General features: G+C 65.2%; 1 protein-coding gene across 4 annotated transcripts; it reads left to right on the top strand.

Annotated features, from left to right (window-relative positions):
• The first annotated feature begins 21 nt into the window (after positions 1 to 21).
• Positions 22 to 15,413, top strand: ARC (activity regulated cytoskeleton associated protein). 4 transcript variants are annotated; one of them, XM_081503997.1, is made up of 8 exons: positions 22 to 109; positions 3,140 to 3,261; positions 8,493 to 8,642; positions 9,086 to 9,310; positions 11,316 to 11,532; positions 12,054 to 14,045; positions 14,300 to 14,440; positions 14,642 to 15,413. In XM_081503997.1, exon 6 carries the CDS (start codon positions 12,235 to 12,237, stop codon positions 13,423 to 13,425), a length of 1,191 nt encoding a protein of 396 aa, XP_081360123.1. In that variant the 5' UTR covers positions 22 to 109; positions 3,140 to 3,261; positions 8,493 to 8,642; positions 9,086 to 9,310; positions 11,316 to 11,532; positions 12,054 to 12,234; the 3' UTR covers positions 13,426 to 14,045; positions 14,300 to 14,440; positions 14,642 to 15,413. The 4 variants fall into 4 exon arrangements, with proteins under 4 accessions (XP_081360123.1, XP_081360125.1, XP_081360124.1 ...); XM_081503999.1 differs by lacking the exons at positions 22 to 109; positions 9,086 to 9,310; positions 11,316 to 11,532; XM_081503998.1 differs by lacking the exons at positions 22 to 109; positions 8,493 to 8,642; positions 9,086 to 9,310; positions 11,316 to 11,532.
• The last annotated feature ends 9,660 nt before the right edge of the window (positions 15,414 to 25,073 follow it).

Here is a 25,073-nt window from a genome sequence, read left to right as displayed (position 1 = left end):
CGCGGTGCTCTGTGACCACACACACCTCCTCCTCTGCCTCTGCCCAGGCTCCAAGCCCTGCTGACAGTGGTCCCGGGGGCTGAGAGTGACTGTGGCTGACTCACAGCAGGTGGGAGAGGTGTGAATGTCAGAGCTGGGCTCCCACAGTGCAGACCCCCGCGCATTCAGACAGCTCTTGGGGATGCCTCGGCTGTGCCAGGCCCCACTGTGTCACCCGTGGGCAGACATGCACACGAACCAGTGCCAGGGCCCCTCCAGACTAGCGCCATCCTCCGAGTCCGTGGGGATTGGGTGCCCGGTGGCTGCCAGCCCTGCCTCCGCCCATCCCTTGCCAGGGTCCTGGGCTCTTCCCAGTCCAGCTGAGGCCAGTCGTCCCTGGCTGCAGGAGTGAGGAGGCTGTTAGGTCCTGGGGTAGGGGGAGCCCAGAGAACCTACTGAGGGCATCCCTCAAGGGCCGGAAACTTCCCCATCCAGCCTGGCCCTGTGCTCACTCCAGGGCCTGCAGCCAGCCAGCCCTGTCCAGACAGACAGCCTGGAGCCCAGGGCCTGGGGGAACTCCCCAGAGTGGGGCTCTGGGAGGACAGAAGAGACCTGGAGAGCAAAAGGCCGGCATCCTGGAGGAGGGAGACCATGGTCCCCAGGGCAGGACAGGACTCACCTGTGGGGGTCCCTCTGCAGGCTCTGGTACCCTGACTTTGAGGTGGGGTCCAGAGGACAGGCGTGAGGAGCGAGGGGCCGGGGAGCAGGTGATGGGCAGACCTTGTGCCCTTGTCCCCCAAGGCTGCAGCATGAGCTCAGGCCTCCAGGTGCTGAGACACTGGCCACCACGAGGCCAGGTGGGGCTCACTGTTGGAGAAGACAGATGCTATGTTCTATGTCTGGACCTGGCAGGGTGGAAGCCTGTGTCAACTTGCCCACATCTCTGTGGCTCCCCAGTAAGCCTCGGAGGAGGCCCTGCTCCCCATCTCCAGGTCAAGACCCCTGGAGCATGGGCGAGGTAGTCCAGGTGCAGGTTCTGGCCCCAGGCCCCCAGGCTCGCTCTCCACCTCCCCCCATCCCAAGCAGCGGGCCTGCAGCGTGTCAGGAGCCGAGGCCCCTCCCGCAGCAAATGGGGAAGGAGGGCGAAAGGGCCAGAGGCAGCCAGAGGGTCTAAGGAGGCATCTGTTAGCTCAGGAAGCAGCGTGGGCCCAAGGGTTCTCCTCAGAGAAGGAGGCTCAGCTGCAGTCTCCAGTGAGTGAGCATCCGTTCCCCCATTTTATTAATAAAGCAGAGTAGTGATGTCACTGGCGCACTCAGTGAGCCCGCCACGCCACTGGTCAACGCTTCCTAATTAGGAAAACGGAGTCCAGCTGTCCTTGGGAGGCTCCACAGTGGACGGCACGAGGCCTTGAGTGGCTGCCGTCCACTGGCCTCAGGTGTCTGACCTGCCCCGCCGTCCCGGAAGGGGGCCCGGCCAGGAGGTATGGTGCCCCTTGGCAGTGAGGCTCCGGAGATAGTGATGCTGGTGAGGATGGCAGAGGTCATGGTGGTGGTTGTGCGGACGATGACTAACTGTGGTGCTGGATGAAGACACTAGTGATGGGGTTGCTGTGGTCTGGATGTCTATACACCCCCCAGATTTAACTGCTGAGATCCTAACCCCGAAGCTGATGGTGTTGGGAGGCAGGGGCTTTGAGAGGTGATCAGGTGGCGCCTTGAATTGGATTAATGCCCTTAAAAAAGAGACCCCAGAGGGCCCCTTGCCTCCTCCATCATGTGAGGACGCAGAGAACTCTGCCGTCCACAGCCAGGGGGGCTTTCACCGGAACCCAGCCACTCCAGCACCCTGACCTGGGATTTCCAGCCTCCAAAATGGGGAGAAATAAATTTCTGCGGCTTGCAAGCCACCCTGTCTGAGGTATAGTTAGAGCACCCCGGATGAAGAAGGCAGGGATGAAGGTGGCACGGTGGCATGGGCGCCGGCGGTGGTGGTGGTGAGTGGGAACGCATGGTGTGAGTGGTGTGGTGGTTGGCCAGATGGTGGTTTTAATGGTGGCAGTGATGTTGAGGATGGTGGGTGCTGTGAGCTGAACTGTGTCTCCTCCCCATTCATATGATGAAGCCCCCAGCATGGCAGTGCCTGGAGACAAGACTTTCAGGTCACTGAAGTTAGATGAGGTCAGAAGAGTGGGGCCCTTTTCCAACAGGACTAATGCCTCTATCAGAAGACAATGAGGGCTCTCAATCTGCTCTTTCTCACAAGCTAGGAAAAGGCCTTGTGAGAACACTTCAAGAAGACAGCCGTCTACCAGCCAAGAGAATTCGCACTAGAAACCTGATGGATTGACACCCTGAGCTTGGACTTGCCAGCCTCCAGGACTGTGAGAAAGAAATAAATGTCTGTTGTTTAAGCTGCCCAGTCTATGGTGTTTTGTTACAGGGACCTGAGCTGACTGACACTGGGAATGGTGAGGGTGATGGTGGTGATGATAGTCGTGGTGATGGTGGTGGTGATGGTAGTTGTGATGGTGATGGTGGTGATGGTGGTGGTGGTAGAGATGGTGGTGGTGGTGGTGGTTGAGGTGGTGGTGGTGGTAGAGATGGTGGTGATGGTGGTGGTGGTGATAGAGATGGTGGTGGTGGTGATAGGGATGGTGGTGGTGATGGTGGTGATAGAGATGGTGGTGGTGGTGATAGGGATGGTGGTGGTGATGGTGGTGATAGGGATGGTGGTGGTGGTGGTGGTGGTGGTGATGGTGGTGGTGGTGATGGTGGTGATAGAGATGGTGGTGGTGGTGGTGATGGTGGTGATAGAGATGGTGATGGTGGTGGTGGTAGAGATGGTGATGATGGGATTGGTGATGACGGTGATGATGGTGCTGGTGGTGGTGGTGGCCATGGAGGAAGTGGTGTGACAATGATTACACAACTTATAAGTGGGACACTTGGAATTCAGAGCCTGGACTGTGAGCCGTGGGTCTTAAATGATTGCCTCCTGCTGAGGGTGGCACCAGGGACCACACGTGACAGGTAAGCCCACAGGCCTGTCTGGGATGGCTCTTCAGGAGGCCACCTCCTGCCTCCCATGCTCACTCTCATGTTGCCAGGGGAGACACTGAGATCCTGCGGGCTCCTGACATGGCACTTTATGTTTTTCTAGGAAAATGTGCCTGCACAGTTCAGGGGGCGCAGCTTCTCATGCAGTGCTTAGATGGTAAATGGAGGGCCTGCTTCCACTCAGCTCCCCACGCTGCTCCTGCCCATGGACACGGGTGGTGGACGGTAAGTTGCTGGGCAGACAAGTCCACTCTGGTGATGGGCTGGCTCAGATGGGTCCCAGGCTGAGCTGGGTGGGGAGCAGGGCCGCACCTGGGGTCCTGACCCTGCAGGAGTGGGGCTGCTGTCTGGCTCCCCAGATCCCCAGGCTCTGCCCCAAGCCAGGCTTGAGGGAGCCAAGCCTCTGAGGCACCCCCGTGGGGGCACGCGGGGCCCCGGGCCAGCCTGGTTCTGGGGTGGGCGGGCCATCAGGGCCGAGGGTAGGGGGCTGGTGCAGACCCCGGCTGGGTCTGTGTCCCCACCCCCGCCAGGAGGTGGTCTGTCCAGGGCCCTTACAGGAGTGGCCCTCGGGCCTGTGGAGGCCTGCTGCGGGGGCCAGGGGTCTGTGGAAAGGCCCCTGTCTCTCAGCTCAGACAGGTTGTGTCTGTGGACATGGGGGCGCTGAGGCTGGAGAGGGTGGGCGGCAACCCCAGGGCCCTGGACCCTCCTCACCTTGGGGTGAGGGATGGACCACCACCCCCAGAGGCCATACCTGGACCCTCCTGCTCCCCTCCTCTCAATCCCCCCCGGGTTCGTCCCCAGCCCCAGACCAGGTGCCCCCAGGAGGGCTGGCCTCCTTCAAGGTGGATGAGGACGCATCAACAATGACCACTGTCTGCAGGAGGACCGAGGGGCTGGCCAGTGGGCGCTGCACAGAGGCGGGGGTAGCGGGAGGTGCTGGCGGCCCCAGCGGGGCAGGGAGAGCCTCCACCCGAGACCTGAGGGGTCCCAGGGCTCCCTCCCTGCAGGGAGCACCCCTGTCCACAGGGCAGTCATGTGCCGGGGCCAGCACTTGGTGGGTGGGGACAGGTTTGCTCCCAGAGCCAGTGGGCAGCACCCAGCCCAGGACGGCTGGCACAGCCTGGCCTGCGCCCACAGCCCCTGGCCCCGGGCCCAGCCCCTCTCTCAGGGGCCCCTCTGACGTGCTGCCCCAACACCAGCGGGGCCCTGACCCCCAGGCTGTGTGGCCAGGGAGGGGCAAGTGTGTGTCGAGGAGAATCCATACAGTGGGGGGAGGGTGGGGACGCCTCTACCATCTTGGGCGATTGCTGACTCTCGGGGTGTCACCGTCCCCTGGGCTGGCCCGGTGGTCGGCAGCCCACTGGAGCTCAGGCAGGAGGTGGGGGGAGGGGGGCGCTGTGCCAGAGCGGCGGGGGGAGCCGAGGGGTCCGGGGTCTACGCTGGCTTGTGGGGATTGGACCCGTGTCCCCAGGCCAGGAGACAGCCAGGGCTGTGTGCAGGTCACGGACGTCACCAGCCCCTCCCCCGAGTGCCCCGCTTCCCGCTGCTGTGGCCCCCACACCCTGGGGAGCACCTCCAGATCCGCACACAGAACTCAGGACCAAGAACGCAGGAGATGGGCTGTGCGTCGAATGTCCTGCCAATCAGCCCCTTACCCTGAACCTCCGAGGGGCAACCCGCCAATCAGCTGAAGAAACTGAGGCTCAGAGCGTCCGGGGTAGCCTGCCCCTGCACCTGGCCAGTGGCCAGTGGCGGCGGACGGCAGGATGGGGATCGGCCTCGGGGCCAGGAGACTCGGTCATTTGCTCACCAGCTGGTTCCCCAAGCTCATCCCTTACCTTCTCTGCACCTCAAGGTCCCCATCTGTAAAATGGGTGACAGTGACCGCCTAGCTGTGTTCCAAGATGCAGGGAGGTGCTCAGCACACACTGAGGCCCTGTCTCCCACATGCCTTCTGTGTCGACCCTCTTTCCAGAGAGATCCCCGAACCAGGATGGGGTCCCTGGTAGGTGGGACTGGCTGCGCAGCAGGTGGGGTCCGTGGCAGAACAGGAGCACAGACCCTTTATTCAGAGTTGGTAAGAGCTGCCTGGCAGCCACGGCCGAGCACAGGGCCAGAGGGCACAGACGGCGTCCCGGAGACAGAGGCCGGGGGAGGCGCGGCTGAGCGGCCGCCCGTGGATGCGGCGGGTGGAGATCAGGGCCAGAGGTCATCGTGGCCGTGCCTGGCATCTGAGAGGCAGGGAGCAGACAGGGAGGCGCCACACCCCAGGGTGGGGAGTGGGGGGATGCCAGCCTGGGGCTGCGAGGGGCCTGAGGCTGTTCCAGGCATGCAGCTGTGGGTCAGGAGCCCAGAAGAGGCCTGGCCGGACCGGGGGGCGTGGACGAGACGCACGTGGGGTGGCTGGCGTCAAGGGCAGGGGGCTCAGGCCCCAGCCCCAGGAGCAGGGAAGGAGAGGCAACAGGGAGAATGGAGGCGGGACCCTGGACCTCCACTGCTGGGCTGGCCGCCACCGTTTCCCATGCGCGGGGGCGGAGCTGGGACAGAGCCTGCCTTCCGCCCGCCTGCCCGCAGCGCCGCCTGCACCTGCGTGGGGAAGATCCCCGCGTCACAGCGAGCTATTCTCAGCCCTGCTCCTTTTATGGCCCCGGAAGTGAGTGGTGGAGGCTGGCGCACTGCGCTGGCTCGGAGATGTAAATGGGAATGTGAAGCACGGCAGAGCAGTGGCCACCACCCCCTCCCTGGCACGGGCATCTGCAACACCCGGCTCTGGGGACATCTCCCTGGGCCGGTTGGCAGCTCACCCTGCATCCTGGCAGAGGGCCTGGCCACCTTCGGGGTTTCTGCTGCACAACTGGGCCCCCGGGGGTCCAGGGAGGCAGTGGGGGCCATGTGCAGCCTGGCTGGGCCGTAGTGGGCAGAGAGGAGGGGGTGGCTGCCCGATTCCAACCCCCCCCCACCCCGGGAGCCAGCTCTGCTCTCATCGCCGACCCTCTAAACGAGCTCTCAGAGCGGCCCTCCCGCCTTCCCCGCAACGTGTCGCCCTGCTCACCCTCCGCGGTCCCTGCCTGGCAGGGCCCCGCTGGGCTGCTGGCCCCAGCACGCTTGGGGTGTGGGCGCACGTCTGAGCAGGCAGAGTCTCTTCAGGCAGCGAGCAGGGCGTTTTGTCCACTCCATGTGTCCAGAGCGAGCTCAGGGCCTGGCTGTCGGCCAGCAGGAGAACGCCTCAGCCAGAGAGATCAGGAAGCACTCACGCACGGGTGCTCTGACACACTCTGACACGCACATTCTCACACTCTAACGCTCACACACACAAACTGCACAGGTGGGAGGATGCTGTGGTCAGGGGCTCCGAAGGGGGCATGGGGCGGACGAGGCTCACACGCACCGGGAAGCCTTCCTGGAGGTGGTGACTTTGAGCTCCGGTGTAGACGCCTCGTGAGTCTGGCTGAGCTTTCGTGCTTAGGTTCTGACACTGGGCAGACCTCCATCAGCTAAACAAGGTGCTGTGGCGGGCGGCAGGCTGGCCGGGGCCTCGTGTGGACCAGCACCCTCCTCCTCCCCGCCCTCCACGGCTGTCCGTCCCGCAATGCGCCGAGGATGGCGGGGTCAGGGGATCCGCAGGACATCACCCCGAGACGCCTTGAAGAGAAGTGGGGGTGGGGCGTGGAAGGGGGGTGCCCAGCTCCTGTCCAGGGCTCTGTGGACACGCAGACCCGGCCAGGGTGCCTGCCCAGCTGCCCTGCGGGTGGTTGGCCAGCGAGCAGTGTGCACAGGGGTGTCACTGCCCCACACCCCTGCCTCCTGGCCACCCTCTCCAGCCCCCACCAGCAAAGCCACACAGCCTCGCTCCCCCAGTCCCACCTTCTGACTCCCCGGCAGGCACCCTGGTCACTGCGGCTGCTCCTTGAAGAGCGTGACCCTCTAAATGGAGACGCCGCCTGCTGGCGGCCCAGTGCCAAGGGCAGTGGCCCCATGGGCAGCATGCTTAAGGCCACACAGCCCAGTGTCCTCCAGGGACTGTGTGGGGGTCAGGGCGGTAGCCCTATTTCATGGGGGACCTGTACCTCCCCACCACCCCACCTTGCTCAGTGCCGGCCAAGCCGGGCTCCGGAAGTGCTGCTTGGTTGACTGACTCAGCTCACAGCTGAGCAGGGCAGCGCTGGCTGGACCCACTCTGCGGGTGAGGAAACTGAGGCTGGGGGGGGGGTGCGCTGAGGGGGCCCACCCACGGTCACGCAGCACGTGCACCATGTTCCCGGCACCTCGGGGCACTGGCAGACCTGTCCCCATGCCCTCTCACCAGCCTGTCCCAGCTCTGGCTTCCCTGCGGAGGGGCCTGGAGCAGCCACGGACCCTCTCGCCCCGGGGGCTTTGCCGTCTCTTCTGTAATGGCTGGGAGTGGAGGAAAGAGTGTCCCTCGAGGACGGGCCCTGCCCCGCCCTGCCCCTGGCCCCTGCTCGGGCCCTGGCCTGGAGGGTGCAGGGAGGCCCTGCCATGCCGGGATCGTCAGGAAAATGCAGAACTTTCCTTGGCGCGGAGGGAGGAGGGTCTGGTGTGCCAGGCTGCCTGTTCCGGAGACAGGACGCAGCACACACCCTGCCAACCGGAGAGGAGAGGAAGCCCGGGAGGAGGGGCGGGACAGGAAAGAAAACGCTCCTGCAGCTCCGGGAGCTCGGGGGGGCCCCCACGCCCGCCCTCACGGGATCCAGCGCTGCTGCCTCCCTGGCCCGCAGGCTGGGCCCAGCCCCCTGCTCAGGGTCACTCCTGTCTCAGGTCAGTGCATGCCCAGCCCCCCGGGGCCCCCACCCTGGCCTCCTGGCCCCCCCAGAGGCTCTAGTGCAGCCGGCCCTGCAGGCACACGGGGAGAGGGACCCCAGCCGCACCACCTGCTGGCTCAGGGCCTGGGGAGCGCCCCCGCCTCGCAGGGCCTCCGTGAGACGAGGGAGAAGGTCTCCCCAGGCAGGAGACCACCAGCCCCAGCGGCTCGCCCTCCTCTGCGCCTCTGTTTCCCAGCTGGACGCTCTCCTCCCGGGCTCAGCTCTCCCCCCATGTCCATGGCCCCCACCCGCCCCATCTCGGCTCCTCTGCGGCCCGGCCCCCCGCAGCTGGTCTCAGGAGTGTGGCTGGACCGGTGGTGCCCTCCCGGCTGCCTGGGCTCAAGCCCCAGGCCCTGCGGCCAGCTGTCCCTAGGGCCTCTGCTTGGTCTCAGCGCTGGAGCCCGGACAGATGTTCCGGACCCACCACTGCCTCGGGGCAGAGGGGCTCCCCCCAGGGGCCACAGGGAGGGGTCCCGACCACCTCCCACCTCCCAGATCCCGGAAGTGATGCTCCAATGGGAGGCTCTCAGCAGGACGACTTGGGGAGCGTTCTCGGGCGGGGACCAGGTCAGGCAAGAGGACCAGCACTCGGCCTCGCTGAACCCCAGGCCCTGGCACCATCACCCCACTTTACAGACAGAAAGTCAAGGCTCATATGGTCAACTGCCAACTGTCTCCCAACCAGAAAGGGAGGAAGAAGGGCCCACAATCTGACAGCCCCACGACTCATCGTGCGTGCACGTTCTGTGCCAGGCCAGCTTCAGGCTCCGTGGCTCAGCTGTGAGGGTGAGGACGCCATCCTGGGGCCGCCATCACACCCAGCTCTCAGCTCTAAGTGCCTGGCTGAGCAAGAGGGAAGCAGCAACCGCCAGATACCTGGGTTTGGGCCTGGTTGAGGGCGAGGGTCTGGCAGCAGCACTGGCTAGGGTGGGCAGATCCTCGGCACTGGGACAGCCGAGCCGGGAAATGCCAAACGAACAGGCAGGCAGGCGCAGGAGGCGGGAGGAGGCCACAGACCTCAGAGGGCCCCACTGGGTGGCAGGACGAGCGGCGGGCACACGTGGAGGGCGGGCACCTGGACCCCAGGCCAAAGCCGGGCAGGAAGGGCCAGGTGAGAGAGGGTGGCTGCTCCAGGGATGCCCCGGCTTTCCCTCCACAGCCCCCTCCCTGCCGCAGAGGGCAGTGACCTGGGCCCTGGGGGTCCGTGACAGTGGGCGCTCTGCCTGCAGGTGCTCATGCCCATGCAGGGGGCTGATGTGAAGCTGCAAGTCTGCAGGGCGGTGGCTGGGGCCCTGCTGGAGGGGCAGGCCAAGCCTGGCTCCCAGAATGCACCCCAGACCCCGAAAGAGGGGCGAGGAGGGAGGCTCAGGCCCAACAGCCTGTCCCACCCCGCCCCGCCAAGGAGTGCCCCTGTGCCTGTGGGGCCTGGGCTCGGCTCTGAGGGGTCCGCAGAGGTAGGTGTGCACCCTGGGGACAGAACGTGCTTAACCTGATCAGAGCAGCCCTGGGAAGGCAGGCGCTGCGGGGAGGGGGTGCTGGCGGGAGAGGGTGGGGATACCCGGGGCTGAAACAAGGGTCTTGGCATCAGGAGAGCAGCCCCTGGGGGCTAGGAGCCCCGAGCACTGGGGGCAGAGCATTAGAACCCAGAGGGGGTGGAATGGGGCCACCTGGACCCTCGCGCTGGGCAGACCCAGCCTCCCCTCTCACCCCTCTCTGTCCGGGGCAGGCGAGGCCTCAGGAGCTGCCAGGCCTGAGGAGCAGTGTCCCAGCCCGGCTCTGAGACCTGGGGGTGGGGGCTGGGCCCCGTTCTGTCCTTGCACAGCCCCGCTGCCTGCTGCACCTGCCCCTCCTCAGCCTGAGCCGGCCTGCTCTGGGTGGTCTGGGGAGGCGGGGGCAGCCCCCCCAGGCGCGGAGCCGGCCAGGCCTCCTCTCCAGAGGCAGCAGGAGAATGGAGCCTGAGGCTGCAGTGCGGGGGTGTGCTGAGGGCTTCTGGGGCGATAATTGGGCAGCGATTAAGTGTTCCCGGAGCAGCGGCTGCGGCCCGTCACCTGTCACAGTGGCCTCGTGAGCGCAGCCTTGGTGCAGCGCCCCCTGCAACCACGGCAGGCCGGGCTGGCCAGGCAGAGGGGCCACCGAGGGCCGGGGTCGAGGCCAGCCCGCCTGCCAGGCTGCCCTGAGACTCGCTCTCCTGCCCACAGAGGGGATGCCCACCTCCAGCCTCCTGCCCCAGCCGCCCCATGGCTCAGGGGCCACAGGGCCTTTGTAAATCAAGGGGGTGACCAGCCATCCCCTACTGGTCACTCAGGTGCTGGCTCTGGCACCCCCGCCGCATGCAGGTGTGTGTACACAGGTGCACACGTGCGGTCCCTGCCTGGCTGGCTCGCCGCAGGCCTCTCCTGACCAGGGCCCAAGACATGAGCGGCAGTGACCAGCCCCGCTCACGCAAACAGACACCCTACCGCCTCCGGCCCCGGGATTCCTGTTCTGGCAGCGGCTGGCCCACTCCCCACCCTGCTCCCTCTCTGCCTACCCACTCGCCTTTAATTAGAAATGCCAGGAGCGCGATTTGGGGGGAGTTTCTGCCAGGAAGACGTTCCTCCCAGCTAAGGGTGGAAGCTTAGAGCGGGAAAGGAGGTAGCAGCTTGGCTCTGAGGGGTGCTCCCAGGACAGTAGGGGGCTCTGGCGGGGGCCACAGTGGGGACTGCAGCGTGGGCGCCCATGTGCCCTCGCGTGTGTGAGCAAGACACTGGGGGTGGGTGGGCCTGGCATGAGGGGGTAGGTGTGGACGGGGATGACTGGATGGGGGGAGGATGGGCGGGTGGGAGGCATGAGTGTCTGTGTGGTGGAGGGGTGAGTGTGCAGTGTGTGTGTGTGAGGGCGCTGGCCGCAGGGAAGGCGTCTGGACAGGCAGTGGTGCGTGGCTGCAGGCAGTGTGTGCCACCTGCACCCGCAGAACCACAGAGGACCTGGGACCACAGCCATCTGTCACGGGCATCCAGGGGGACGTCCCTTCCCCACACTGTTGCCAGGGAGGCAGAAGGGACCTCCTTCCCGAGGGAATCTCAGCTTCCGGAGCCCCGTTCCTTATATGGTGCTTTGCTTCTCTGCCTCCGACTGCATCAGGCTGCCAGCACCCTCTCCCTCCCTCCACAACCCCCCCCCCCCCATCCTCCTAGAAGTCTTGGAGCTTCTGACCAGTTCTGGTTGTGCTCTGCGGGTTCAGGGGCCACATCCTGCATTGGGAGGCAGGACCCCTCCGTCTCCTCCACCCCCTGCCCCCTGAAAGCAGCCTCCAGGGACACCTGGAGGCACCAAGTGAAGAAATCCTGGCCTCAGCAGAGATCTGGGAGTGGGGTGCCAGGTGGTCATGCCCAGCTACTGCCACCAGGCACACACACACCCACTCCACGGCCCGGGGAGCTGGGGGAGCTGAGCCCTGGGTGCGTGTCCCTCACACAGGGCGCAGGGCCAGCCCCAGGCCTGGATTCAGGGGCTCCTGGGCGGGGACAGAAGGCTCAGGCCACATCGGGTACTACACCTGACACCTGGGAGTGTGTGTGTGCACATGAACATGCCTCAAGGTCTTCAGATCAAGGGAAGAGGGTCCGAGTGCCGTGGTGGTGGCCAGGTCTCACCTGTGGCTGAACGTCCTGCAGACAGACCCGGGTTGGGCAAGGTCAGGGCCTGCGCCGGTGGCCCAGGGGCTCAGGGTCCAGCTCCCCCTCCCACGCACCCCCACCCCACCCCCCTGAAGGCAGGAGGTGGCAGCCACAGGAGGAAGCAAGCCGGGAGGGGCCAGGGAGAGGGGCTTCCTCCTTCCCTCCGTCCGGGTGGGGGCCCCGGGGCGCTCACCTGGCCTCTGCGCCCTGCGCTGGCTGAGGGGGCGTCGCGGTCCGTGCCCAGCTCCATCCCTGGGTTCCCGCGGGCTGAATGGGTCGGGGAGGGGGCGGCTCGAGCGCATTAGTCAACCCGGGCCGCCGGGTGTGCAGGGGGTGGGTCCTCCCTCCGCCGGGAGCGCGCGTGGGCGCGGGAAGGCGGGCCGGCAAGCCGGGGGCGCGGGCGGGGAGCCGGCGCCCGGGCCAATGGGAGCCGAGGCTCAGCGACGGGGCCGCCCACGGGCCGCGCTGGCTGCATAAAGAGCCGGCGGCCGAGCCTCGGCGCAGAGCTCGGGCGCTGAGTCCTCCCGCTCCGCTGCAGTCGCCGCCACCACCGCCGCCGCCACGACTAGCCGGGACCGGCCGCTCCTCCGCGGGACCCGCCCGCCGAGCCTCGCAGCTCCGCGCAGCTGGCCCCCAGCATCTTCTCGCCGGCCCCAAGAGGACTTGGCAGCCTCTCTCTCCCGGCTGTCCGAGCGAGACCCGCCGCAACCTGCGAGCCGATGGAGTTGGACCACAGGACGACCGGCGGCCTCCACGCCTACCCCGGGCCCCGCGGCGGCCTGGCCGCCAAGCCCAATGTGATCCTGCAGATCGGTAAGTGCCGGGCGGAGATGCTGGAGCACGTGCGGCGGACCCACCGGCACCTGCTTGCCGAAGTGTCCAAGCAGGTGGAGCGGGAGCTGAAGGGGCTGCACCGGTCCGTGGGCAAGCTGGAGAGCAACCTGGACGGGTACGTGCCCACCGGCGACTCGCAGCGCTGGAAGAAGTCCATCAAGGCCTGCCTGAGCCGCTGCCAGGAGACCATCGCCAACCTGGAGCGCTGGGTCAAGCGAGAGATGCACGTATGGCGGGAGGTCTTCTACCGGCTGGAGAGGTGGGCTGACCGCTTGGAGTCCATGGGCAGCAAGTACCCGGCGGGCAGCGACCCAGCGCGCCACACTGTCTCTGTGGGCGTCGGGGGTCCCGAGAGCTACTGCCACGAGGCCGACAACTACGACTACACAGTCAGCCCCTATGCCATCACCTCCCCGCCGGCTGCCGCCGAGCTGCCTGGGCAGGAGGAAGTGGAAGCCCAGCAGTACCCGCCCTGGGCGCCGGGGGAGGACGGGCAGCTGAGCCCCGGCGTGGATACGCAGGTCTTCGAGGACCCGCGGGAGTTCCTCAGCCACCTGGAGGACTACCTGCGCCAGGTGGGCGGCTCCGAGGAGTACTGGCTGTCTCAGATTCAGAACCACATGAATGGGCCGGCCAAGAAGTGGTGGGAGTTCAAGCAGGGCTCGGTGAAGAACTGGGTGGAGTTCAAGAAGGAGTTCCTGCAGTACAGCGAGGGCACGCTGTCCCGGGAGGCCATCCAGCGGGAGCTGGACCTGCCACAGAAGCAGGGCGAGCCGCTGGACCAGTTCCTGTGGCGCAAGCGGGACCTGTACCAGACGCTGTACGTGGACGCTGAGGAGGAGGAGATCATCCAGTACGTGGTGGGCACCCTGCAGCCCAAGCTCAAGCGTTTCCTGCGGCCCCCGCTGCCCAAGACCCTGGAGCAGCTCATCCAGAAGGGCATGGAGGTGCAGGACGGCCTGGAGCAGGCGGCCGAGCCCGCCAGCCCCCATCCACCCGCCGAGGAGGAGAGCGAGGCCCTCACGCCCGCCCTTACCAACGAGTCCGTAGCCAGCGACCGGACTCAGCCCGAGTAGACGGTGCCGGGCCCCCGCCCGCCCGTGCGTGGCCCTCGCCCACCGGGACTTTCAAGTGGGCCCTCCCCTGCAGGAGAACCCTTAGTCTCCTCATGCAGCTGGACACTCACCTCGGCCTCCTAGCCTGACTCCAACAGACACGCGTGATCCAGATGCGGGCAGTGTCCCCCAAACAGCCAAGGGGCTCCCCTTCCTTGCAGACCCAGCAGTCACCCTCCCTCTGTCTGTCTTCCCCGGTGGTGGACTGGCCTGAGTCAGCGACCCCGCCCTCCATACTCTCAGGCCATGACAGTTTCCTCATCCTACTCAATGCCTGGGCCCTCTGGGCACTCAGAAACCCAGTGTCCAGATGGCACAGGCCGGCACGCACCCAGCTCAAGGAACACCCCAGAGCAAAAGCTCAGGGGGCACCGGTGCTCCCGGAGCCTGGCCTTCAGGGAAGCTGCTTCTCCTGGCAGTCGCCGTGACTGGCTGGCACCCCTGCCGCCACCCGGGGCAGCTGTCCAGCCTCGGGCAGTGTGGCACCCTCCCTCTGGAGGAGAGCCCAAGCTCAAGATGCAGCAGCAGCAGCCGCAATGGCAACAACAGACCTGGTGACCTGGTGTCTCCTGGCCCCTCAGGTGAGCCCCTGCCCCTTGGCACCACCGCCAGGGGGCACCATAGGGCTGGGAGGGCCCAGGGCCAAGCCCGCCCTCCAGGCGAGCCCATGGAGGCTCAGAGCCCCTGGCATCCCCATAAATCAGCTGCTGGGATGGGGCTGGGGTGGTGCAGAGGGGAGACCCCAGGGGTCAGGGAGGGGGCTGGAGTGGGGGGCAGGGCTGGGGGAGGCCGCTGACCCAGCTCTCACAGGTCCGTGTGTTTTCTCTCCCCGCAGCACCAGTGATTCACTCCAGCCTGGAGAGGGACAGAGCCCTGCGTGATGACTCACCCACGCAGGCGGCAGGTCCCCTGGGGCCTGAGTCCTCCGGCCTGGCTGAGGCAGCAGCCGGCCCTGGAGCCAGGAGAGTGACGACAGGTGTGCAGAGGACCCCACCTCCTGGCTGTCCTCACCAGGGGCCCCCAGCACCCCCCAGCCCCCGACCCAGGCCCCACCGCCAGTCCTCTGGGCCAGCTGAGAAACAGCTCTCTGAGAGGGCAGCCCCGCCCCGCCCCGCCCCGCCCCGCCCCCGCCCCAGTGGTCCCTGAGTCCCTGACCACCCATGTCTTCCTCTTTCAGGTCTCAAGGCTCCCGCGGAGCCTTTGCTGCTGTGCCCGGCAGTGTCCCTTCTCCTCTCCCCCTGAAAGCTGCTTGCATGAGAGGAGAAGCCTGAGACCAGAGGAGGGGGCCCAGCAGAGAGCTGGTGGTGAAGACGGGCCAGCGCGAGGGCCAGGGCCTGCCGCTATGCCCGCCCCGCTGGCTGCCCACCTGCCCGCCCGCCCCCAGGGCCACAGCCATCCCGGGCCTGGCCTGGCTCCCCCCCTCTGGAGCCCCAGCCCGCTGCGCGGCCATCCTCTGCCGTCAGAGCTTCCCCCATAGCCGCCCCTGCCCATGGCCCCAGGCCCAGCCCCAGGAGGCCCAGAAGCCTTTGCCCCTGGGGCTCACTCAGGCTCCCTGCCAGGCCCTGCTGCAGCCCCGGCCCGGACCCCCACTGCCCCAGCCACCACTACCCTGGTGCTGGCCGGCCACCTGTGTCTGCCGTCCAAGCAGGCCTGGCTGGGGGCTCCCAGACTCGGGAGACCAGCTCCCGCAGGAAACTCTGCCAGCCCCTCCGTCCTGCGCCCTGCCAGCGCCTCCCCCCAGATTTTATTTTTGCACATAAGCCATAACCTGTCCTCCTCGGCTGGCGCAGGCCACGGGGAGGCCCCAAGCTCCTCAGGGGGGTGTGGCCAAGTCCCCGCCCCCCGCGGATCAAGCCTCGAGTATGTCAGGCCAGGCTGAGTCCACCCCGCCACCTCACCTGAAGACAGACACTTTTTCTAAGACTTTGTTAATAAAACACTGAAACTTACTGGCGTGTGTGCTGCTGTTCCTCTGCTGGCTGGAGGGGGCCTGCAGACAGAGGCCGCTCAGGGTGGCGGGACCCTGGAACCCAGGGGTAGGGCTGACGATCTCAGGACACCCGAGCCACTGCCGTGCGTGCTGAGTGGACGACAAGGTGTGGGCCGCCCCGGGGGGACCTGGCAGGGGTGCTGGACATGCGTCTGCTGCCAGGACTCCACCTGCATGGAGGCCTGTGGGCCCAGAGGGGATTCTCAGGGCCTGGACCCAGGAGAGTTGGGAAAGGTCCCTGCTGCAAGAAGACCCTGGTGAGTCCTGGCTGCAGGGTCTTAAGCTCGGTCTTTCTGAGCCTCATGTTGCTCAGTCACTCAGGTGTGTCTGACTCTGTGACTCTGTGGAGTGCAGCACACCAGGCTCCCCTGTCTTTCACCGTCTCCTGAGTTGGTGATGCTATCTAGCCATCTCATCCTCTGCCGCCTCCTCCTCCTCCTGCCCTCAATCTTTCTCAGCTCAGGGTCTTTTCTAATGAGTCAGCTCTTTGCATCAGGTGGCCAAAGGATTGGAGCTTCAGCTTCAGCATCAGTCTTTCCAGTGAAAACTGGAAAGTGAAGAGCCTCACATTCCTCGTCTGCAGACAGAGAAGCCATCACTAAAGCCATTGTGGGCTAGAGACCTTAGACAGGAGGCCATCCACACTGTGCACATAAGCCGTAACACATCTGCCTTCCTGGAGGACACCAGCTCCTTATGGGAGGTGGGCAGGTGGCCTGTGGGAGGGGCTTGGACCCCTCCACCAGCCAGCGTGGAGTGAGAAGCAGGCCTGGGGAGGTGGGCACAGAGGGGGTTGTGTCGAGGAGTTGGCTCACTGGGTGGTGGGACGGCAGGGCAGCCCAGAGTCCACAGGGCAGGGGGCCCTCGGGCATGGGACGTCTCCTTTGGTGAAGGCTCAGCTCTGCTCTTCAAGTCTTTCAACTGATGGACCCCAGCCCACCCAGATTATCTCCCACGATCTTTACTTCCAGGCGTCTGATACTGAGTGCCGGTTGCACTCATCACAGGCCCTCAGGACCTCTCGTGGGTGAGGATCTGATGGAACATCTGGTACAGGTATGCCACGGCCAGGCTGGTGGTGAAAGCCCCTCCCACCCTCCCAGCTGCTGTGGTCGTCGGCAGGCACTTGTGGCCTGCTGGGTCTGGCCCTGCCCTCAGAAGGGGCTGCTCTGCAGAGTGGAGTGGGGGGCCAGGCGCAGCCGCCCCTGCTGAGAGGACGGCACCCACAGGGACGCAGCGGGCACCCGGGAAGGCCGGAAACACACGGGAGCAGTGAGAACCACCTGCCGCCAGGAACGCCGTCACCGTGCACGCAGAACCGAGCGGGCACCCGGTGTAACGCCCTCAGCAAAGGCCGCCTCTTCCCTGTTCTCCTCCTTTATTCCTTTCAAACACTCAGAGTGCTGGCAAGAATGGGGAAGGAAATCAGCAGGAACAGGAGGCTGGGCACCATGGTGATGCCTGAGAGTCAGTCATTTCTTCGGGAGACCTACTCCTGCTCACATCAAAAGCTGGGTGTTCTGGACGCTTTTTCCTTTTAATATAAATTTCCTGTCTGTAATTGGATGATTGTAGAACAGGCAAGCTGAACACTCGCAGTAATCTGAGATGCAGCTCTGTCTTCGTGTCCCAAGAAAAGAGGCAGGAGGGCGGAGTGGAGTGGGCTGGTGCCAGCGGGAAAGCCAGACCTCCAGCCCCATGGAGACTCCCCCAGCACAGGCCCCCCCCCCCTCCGGGAAGGTGCTCCCTGCCCCGCCCCTGCCGTCCCGCCCATCCAGACCCACAGGCCCTGTCTCATCTCCTCCCTCCCGGGCAGGGAAGCTGGACTGTGGGAGGGCAGAGATGGGATGGGAGCGGGGCTGCCCCAGGGGCTCACCCTGCACGCCCAGCCTGGTGGGGAGCTTCTGAGCTGGTTGGGCGGGGGCTCAAGTCCCAGGGTCTCTCTTTCTATAAAATTGAGTCTGCCTGCAGAGCTGATGTGAGGGTGTGAGGGCAGGGTGCAGGCCAGGGTAGGCGCTCAGCACTTTGGGTGCGCTGCCCCCAGGCCCAGCCAAGCTGGGTCCCCAGGCCTGTGCCCCTGATGGGCTTTCATGGGCCGTCAGGATAGGCCTTGTTGCCTGTGACTTCACTGGCCACCCAGGAGTGTCACACTCTCCGCGCCCTGGGGTGGGGGACGCACAGCCAATAGCTCATCCACCTGAGAATTCCAGAGCCCCACCTCCCTGGAGAGGGTGGGGGACTGCGACTCTGGGTCCAAGGTGTGAAGTATGCTCCAGGCCTCCCCTGATCCGAGACTCGGGGTCTCAGGGACCCACCCAGGACTCCCTGTCCTCCAGGCCTACCTCCTGGAAGATGCTCAAAGTAACAACTTTCTTGAAGGGATGCTCCTGACCTCGAGATCCAAGCTGGTTCTGCCGCTAGGGCTGCTGCTTTAAAGCCTGCTCCTCTTCCTGATGAGGGTTAGAGGACTGTCTACAGGAGGACAGTGTGCTTCCTGGTCCCACTGACCTGACCCACTGTCCCTTCCCCTTGGCCACGCATGACCCCTGCCTCTGACCAGTCACCGCCCCCCTGCCCTGGCTGCCCACCGGCCCAAATTATGAGACTCCTCTCGTGCCTCTTCCCCTTTTCTGGTTGCCCCCCAGCAAGGGGCCCCCACAGACCTGCCAGATGGCCTAAGGGCTCTCCCACGCTGCCTGCTGGGTGCCCAGCTGGTGCCCCCCTTCTGCAGCAGCTGGGACAGGCGGAGGCTGGGCAGCCCAGCACCCAGCCCTCTGCTCCGGGGGGGATGGCAGCTGCAGGGCTCCTCTGGCCCTCCACCCCCACTCCTCTCTGGGATAGCCTCTCCTTAGGTGGGGACACAGGCCCAGCAGAAACCGGGGTCCCCAGTTTCTCCCAACGGCCTCCTCCACATCTCTGCCAGCCCACATCAGGCAGCCAGGGCCCCTTCTTTGGGCCCCTCTGCTGGGTCCCCCTGCCCTCTGTCACCCTGAACTGGCATCACGCTGCCTGTCCACTAGCCGTCCTGTCTTAACCACTCCAGACCCCTGCAGAGGACCCCAGAGCCCCAGGGCTGTCCCCAGGCTACCTTGGGGCCCTCAGGAGAGCAATGTGGGCTGCGGCGGGAGCTGCAGCCAGACAGACCCCAGGGCTGTGGAGTAGCCAGCAGGGTAGCCTTTCTGAAAGTGGGAAGCCGTGGGCAGGGCAGGGGTGCCCTCTCCCAGCCCCCTACCCTGGCTGGCCAGTCTTGCTCTTCGCTCTACACCCACATGTCCACCTGAAGCTGCTTCTCTGTCTCCAGCCCGACCTTGCAGCCTCACAGACGATCTTGCCACCGCAGGGACCCCAGGGGAGGCCTGGGCTCCCCCGGCCCACCACAACAGGCCCTGGCTGCCCATGGCAGCACCCCTGGGCAGGCTGGCTGGGGCTCCGTGCCTTCTCCACAGAGAACGAGCCAGCCTACCAGCTTCCAGCGTCCGGGATGACCCGTCCTGAGCAGCCCCCGCCCCTCCCAGAGGCCAGCTTGCCTTCCCCGCTAACTTCGTGTTGCACGCTCCATTAGCCCGACCTGGCATCCTCCAGGCTAGAAAGCTAATTTTCCTCCTTCTACAATGTTTTGCTTCTTCCTGGAATTTCAAATAGCTTCTCTCATTCCATTTACCATCACCACATACGTGCTTTCCCCTGGAGGTGCTGCTGCATGAGACACTGGGGCCTGCGTTTGCGTTTGGTCTGCATTGTTCTGGAACCCCCTCCCTGAGCAAAATGATCTGGGAAGAGTAAAATTGCTACTGGGAAGGCCTTGAGCCCCGATCTCTAAGCGTCTCCGCAGCCTCTGGGTGAAGCCCCGATTCCAGGCCAGCCTCCAGGGCCCCACGGTGGAAGGTGATGCCCACTCCCCAGCCCCCCTTTCCCAGCTACTGCCAACCTCCGTGTCCACCCCTCACCACCGACCCTCAGCCTCTGCCTGCGCTCCCTCCAGCCCTCTGGCCCCTCCCCATCCTGCTGGGCTCTGTCCTTCCAGAACCCCTGAGAAGCAGACCTCCTCCACCATCCCTCCCCGAGGCCCCTGCCTGCTGCCGGGTTCTCTGGCTGTTTCCTCCCACCAGGCTCTGTGGCAGAGCGCATCCTCCCTCTGACCTGCTCTCCTGGCAGGAGCCCGGGGCCTTGGGCGTGGCCGGGCCTCAGGCATCTCCAAGCACAGCCTCCTCAGCTCAGCCCCAGAGAGGGTCAGGGCTGCTTGGTGTCCTTCGCTGAGGCCCTCCCCGTGTCCGTAGCAGAGCCCCAGGCTTGGCTCTGCCCCGAGAAAGGAGCACGGGGGCAGCTGGGGCTCAGCCAGGAAGGGTGCAGGTGGAGCACGCCGGGCTCAGGTTTGGGGTGCCCACAGGAACCCCGCACGGAGCACGCCAGGCCCAGCTCGGGGTGCGTGCCCACAGGAACCCCGCACGGAGCACACCGGGCCCAGTCAGGGCGCCCACGGGAACCCCGCACGGAGCACGCCGGACCCGGGCTCAGAGCGCCCACGGGGCTAGAGTCTGACTTAGAGGCTTCCTGAGGAGGAAATGAGTCCCCACCCTAAGGGTCACCAAATGGCTCAGACCCATGGCCTTGGAGGCCCCCTCTGACACCACCCTTGCTCACCTTTCTGACTGTTGCACCGGGTGCCTTGAAGCAGCCCACAGTGCCTCCACCTCCACCCCTTCTGCAGGGAACTGTCACGTTCTGCCAAACTCCTATTCACCCTCCAAAACCCTGCTCTTGTCGTCCTCTTGCAGAGACCTCCCTGCCCCCCACCTTGATGTCACCTTGGATCCTCCCCATCCCTTCTGGCTCTGGCAGTTGTTGCCTGAGCACGGAGGTCCCCATGCCGCCCCGTACCCGCTCCTTGCCCGTGGGCATCCCAGGGGTCCACCGCCTTGGCGGCCCTGGTCTGGCTCCTGTGCTGGCTCATCTGGCTTCTCCTGTGCCAGGAGTCTGGGCTGCCAAAGAGGCTATTTTTAGTCTCTGTTATCCCCGTAATTATCTTGTCTCTGTTTTGCCCTGGTGCTCAGTACATTTCTGCTGGAAAGTATTAGTCTGTGTCTCTGCACTCTGGAGAAACGGGTATGGGGGTGCCTGCCCTGGGGGAGGGTGTCAGCACGGCGGTCAGAGACCCTCCTCTGTCACATCGTTCTGTCCACTGTGGAAGGTGTTGGCTAGGGGGCCTGACCGGAAGTCCTGACGCCTCCCAGTAGGGGGGACAGGGTGTCCCAGACTATGAGTCCCCCGTTCGTCCTCAGCCTCAGGAACGGCCTGGTGAGGGAGGGGCACTGGATCCGGCGAGGATTCCGGCCTGGCCTGGGGGAGCACAAACATCGCTCTCCTCTGACCCCTGGCTGGAGCAAGGTCTCGAGGTCCACCCAGACCCCTACACCTCCCGGAGCCACGCCCCTGGGTGAGAAGGAAACCTGTGTTCCTGCCAGGACCCTGCCTGGGGTTTGCTCCTTTCAGCTCGTGCAGGAAAACCCCTTGCCATGAGGGCTTCCCCACCAAGAACAGATGGGCCGTGGGCGCCCGCACTGCAGGCTGGGCTGGGAGTCCACGTCCTTCCTCGGGCTTGAGGTAGACGTCTCAGAAGGAGGCTTCTCAGACGGGGGTGGGAAATGAGGGGAGGCTGGGGACACACCAGGGCTCCGGGGCCCGGACCCACCAAGAACTCCAGTTCATGACCCCTAGATCTGACTCCTGAGGTTGTCTGGCGCCCCTGGCACCCTCCTCGGCTCCCCGAGCAGGTCTTCAGGCCCTTCAGGTGCCCCTCCACACCCATCCCCCCCGTGCAGCTCACACTGGAGGCTGACACACTGCCCGGGCACTCTGCCTGGTCACCCCCTCTCACAGCTGCTCCCCGCAGATTTGATCCTCCCCTCCCCTGCAGGCTGCCTCCTGGGCTGCCTCCTCCCAATGGTCGCTCCCATCCAGGGGTGCCCGAGCTTAAGTCACCCCAGACAAGCCACCCACACCTCAGCCCTGCTCCAGTCCTGGCCCTCTGCTAGACAGCAGAATCCCCCTCCCCCAGAACGCTCCTCCCACACACCGGGCCTGGCCACCCCCACGACGGACTCAGGGACGCTGCGTGGGCTTATCCTCGGCTGGCAGAACCATTCTTCAGCCAGCGCTGGCCAGTGCGTTTGTGTGAGGGATGGGCAGCGGTGCCTTCATCCCAGGGCTGGGCTGCCCCTCAAGGTTATTTCTCCCTGAATGCTCATTTTTGTAAGTTGTTCTTGATCGAGTGTTTCTCTGCATTGCCACGCTTCTCCCCTCCCTCACCATCTACATGTTGCTATGGAAACCAGGCTGTGGTATCCACAGCATCCTTGATGGATGGCTTTCAGGGGCACCTGTGTGTCTGTGTGTGTGTGTGAGGGAGAGAGAGATATGGTGGGTGAGGATTGAGAGAGGCCCCTGGGGTTTCAAGATCAGGATGGGAGGTCCAGGGAGGGGGAGAGGTTATTAGAAGCCACCTTCTTCTGACTTTTCCAGTGTCCCCACCAAAGGCACCCCCTCTTGCTGCCACTCTCCCTTTTCCCGCGATCCCCTCCTCCTGGTTGTCACCGCCCTGGCCCCGGGTGGTGTCAACCTGGCCTTCACTGTCTGGGAAGGCCATGGCAGCCCTCACCCTGCGCCCACGGCCCTCGCTGAGGTCCCTCCCCGCTCACATCACCTCACCTCCAGCCTCGGGGTGGGTGGCGCTGGCTGATTCAGCCCTCTCCCTTTCCCGGCTTTGCGATGGTGCTGGGCCTGTCTTCCCTGTAGTACACGAGGTGACCATAGCTGCAGGCCTTGGTCATGAGCAGGTTCAGTGCCCAGTGCTGGGACACTGGCCTGGCTCCTCACAGACTCGCTCAGGACCTGTCCCCCTGGGGCCCTTGGCTCCCCTCCACCCTCCTGGCATCCTACGGCAGCCCTGGGGGCGGGGGCGGGGAGCTTTGTCAAATTGCTGGAGCCCTCCAGGCTGACTCCGGACACAGGCCACTGGACGCAGGGGAGGTGAGGGGGAGGGGCTCCCAGCCAGGATGGCGGCTGTGAGAGGCACCAGCTCGGGTGCGGGGGGTGGGGGGCTCCCGCAGCGCTGACAGCAGCCCCCACCTGTCATGCAGTCTCCCGCCCACCTGGGAGTTCCGTGCCTGGAGTCCCAATGCTGCGTGGGTGGGAGAGGGGAGCCGGCAGTGGGAGGAGGCCTGACTCCCTGTGCCCCTCACCCTGGGCCAGTGGGCGGGAGATGGGGAGGGGTGCAGGCTGCGGGGCCGGCGGGGTGGGGGACGAGGCTGCAGAGCCAGGCAGTGGCCGGGGTCTCGTCCCAGAGCCCCAGGGCAGGGCCATGCCTCCCCATCCACCCTCAGCCATGTTCCCCCACTGCTCACCGACAAGGGGCCATCCCAATCGCACCTGCCTGGAGGCTGGACTACAGGTCACACCGGGGAGCATTTTGGATATATTGGGTTAAACAAAACATGATTAAAATGAATCAATCTATTTTTTTGTGAGACTACTAGAAAGTTTTCAGTCCTATTTTCGGCTCTCTCTGACTCCATTGCTCGGTGCTGTCCTCCTTGCCCAGAGCCCGCGGGACGAGGGCCATCACTGGAGCTGAGCTTCCCTCCAAAGAGGGGGGTGGGTGAGGGGCAGGCCACTCAGGGGAGGCCTCAGGACCATGGAGGCACCTGGTGTGCTGGTCCTGATCACCCTGGGGGAGGGCAGAGTACCGGGGGCCCCTGGAGTTCTGTCTTCCCCTCCTGTCAACCTGGGTGCTCTGGGCAAGGCCCTGTCCAGCCTCTGAGGCGGTGCCCTTCTGGAGCCCGAGGCCCTGCCCTGAATGCTTACTGCTGTGAGGGACTGAGGACACCCTGGGGCCCACCTGCAGCCAGGCCACTCCCTCTCCTGGCTCCCGGCGCCCGAGGCCCAAGGCCAGCTCCATGCTGCCTGGCGGAGGAGGTGTCCCTCTCAGACCCTGATGGGGTGTGGGGCTGGAGGGGAGCCTGGTGCCCAGAGGGTGCCCTCCTGCCCTCTGGATTCTGACCGGCCTCCCTGGCGGCCCCTCCCCACTCAGGGCTCCGCTCTCCCAGGGGTCAGTTCTCCCACCCCGGGCGGCTCCCAGCCAAGGGGAGGGGTTTCTGGCCCCAAACATCCGGGGGCTCTCGTCATGAGATTTCAGCCCCAGAGCCTGGGTTCAAGAATCAGGTCCCAAGGCTCGCGAGGCCGGCTCCACAGGACACGTTGGGCAGAAGGGCCACATTTGGGAGGGTGACTGCCCCCGCCCTCCACAGGGAGGAAATCCCAAGGCCCCGTGCCTCCAGCCTGGGCCCTCTGATGGACAGTCTCGGTCGGCCTCTCTCCTGGGGCCCCTCTTGCCCCAGGCCTCCTCCCAGAGGGCCAGGAGGGGAGCCTGTAGCTTCGGCCTGGATGATGACCCCTTGGTCCAACGGGAAGACTGGGTCCTGGCAGGGATCTCTGGGCCCGACCCACACAGGGGACCCTTGCTTATGGCCTCCTGCACCTGCCACCTTGGACACCAGGCCTGGTGTGGGGGCTCTGCCTCCTGTCCTGTGGGGGACTTCCTGGTCCAGACGCCTGCCTCCAAAATGCCAGCTGTTCAGAGAACCCATCTGTGGCTACCACATCCCTGTGCCCAGGGCCCAGCCCTGCCCTCCCTCTGCAGGGACTGGAGAGGGCGGCCCACTGCCCCGGGTGGCTCTGTCTTCCCTTGACCTGGAGCTGCTTACGATTCAGTGGCTGTAGGAGACCACCGTCACACGGACGGCCCTCGTCCTCGGGAGGCACGGGGCTCCTGCTGCGTCTCTGTGTTGGTTCCTTTCAGATTGCCTTCCTCCCCGTTTGTGTGCATTCCCTGGATTTACCTCTGAACTGGTCGAAATGTTTTCCTGGGTCCCTCCTCGGTGAGGGAGATAATGACTCTGACATGTGTGCATTTCACCCTTGGCCAGAGAACCGAGGCCGCGTGCCCTTCGGCCGCACGCTCCGCCCCACCAGGGCGCCCCGTTTTGTTTACCGGGAAGTGGCATCCAGCTAGTGAACCACAGGGCTGGCCGGGGTGACCCCAGCGGCCCGCTTTAGAGCCAAGAACCTGGTGGGGCTCTCTCCAGTGGGCTAGGGTCAAGCGAGGCCCACGCAGGGATCCAAGTGGACGCCTCCCTTCTTCCATCTGCCACTCCTTGCTTCTCCTCTCCCCAGCTTGGCCTGAATGCCGCCTTTTCCTACTATGCTTCTGTTGATTGGCCTGTGTGGGGACCCGCTGGGACCTGCAAGTGGAAGGGGAGAGGCAAGAACAGGCTGGCCCTCTGGTCCGTCCTCAGGGTGGGCGTTCTCAACCGCAGCATGACTGCAGGTAAGCGGGCTCCGTAGGCCATACGCTGATTCGGCCTGTCCCAGGCCTGGAAGTTTGGCTGTACCGGCAGGTGGTGGTGGGGGCGGGGGGCGGGCTGTCCTGGGCTGTTGGACAGCGAGACCCAGAGCCTCTCAAGACAGTGTCCATCCCTCATTGTGCTTGGGGGAGGGGGTGCCCCAGGGCCTGGCCTGTACTGAGCACGCATTTGACATTTATCAAGTGAAGGGAGGGAGGGAG

This window comes from Giraffa tippelskirchi, chromosome 6 (genome assembly GCF_054371585.1).
Source record: "Giraffa tippelskirchi isolate mGirTip1 chromosome 6, T2T-mGirTip1v1.2.pri, whole genome shotgun sequence".
Taxonomy (NCBI): Eukaryota; Metazoa; Chordata; class Mammalia; order Artiodactyla; family Giraffidae; genus Giraffa; species Giraffa tippelskirchi.
This window is presented reverse-complemented; position numbering and strand designations above follow the sequence as displayed.

Coding starts and splice junctions, on each gene's coding strand:
- ARC (XM_081503997.1), top strand. CDS start 12,235: ATGGAGTTGGACCACAGGACGACCGGCGGCCTCCACGCCTACCCCGGG.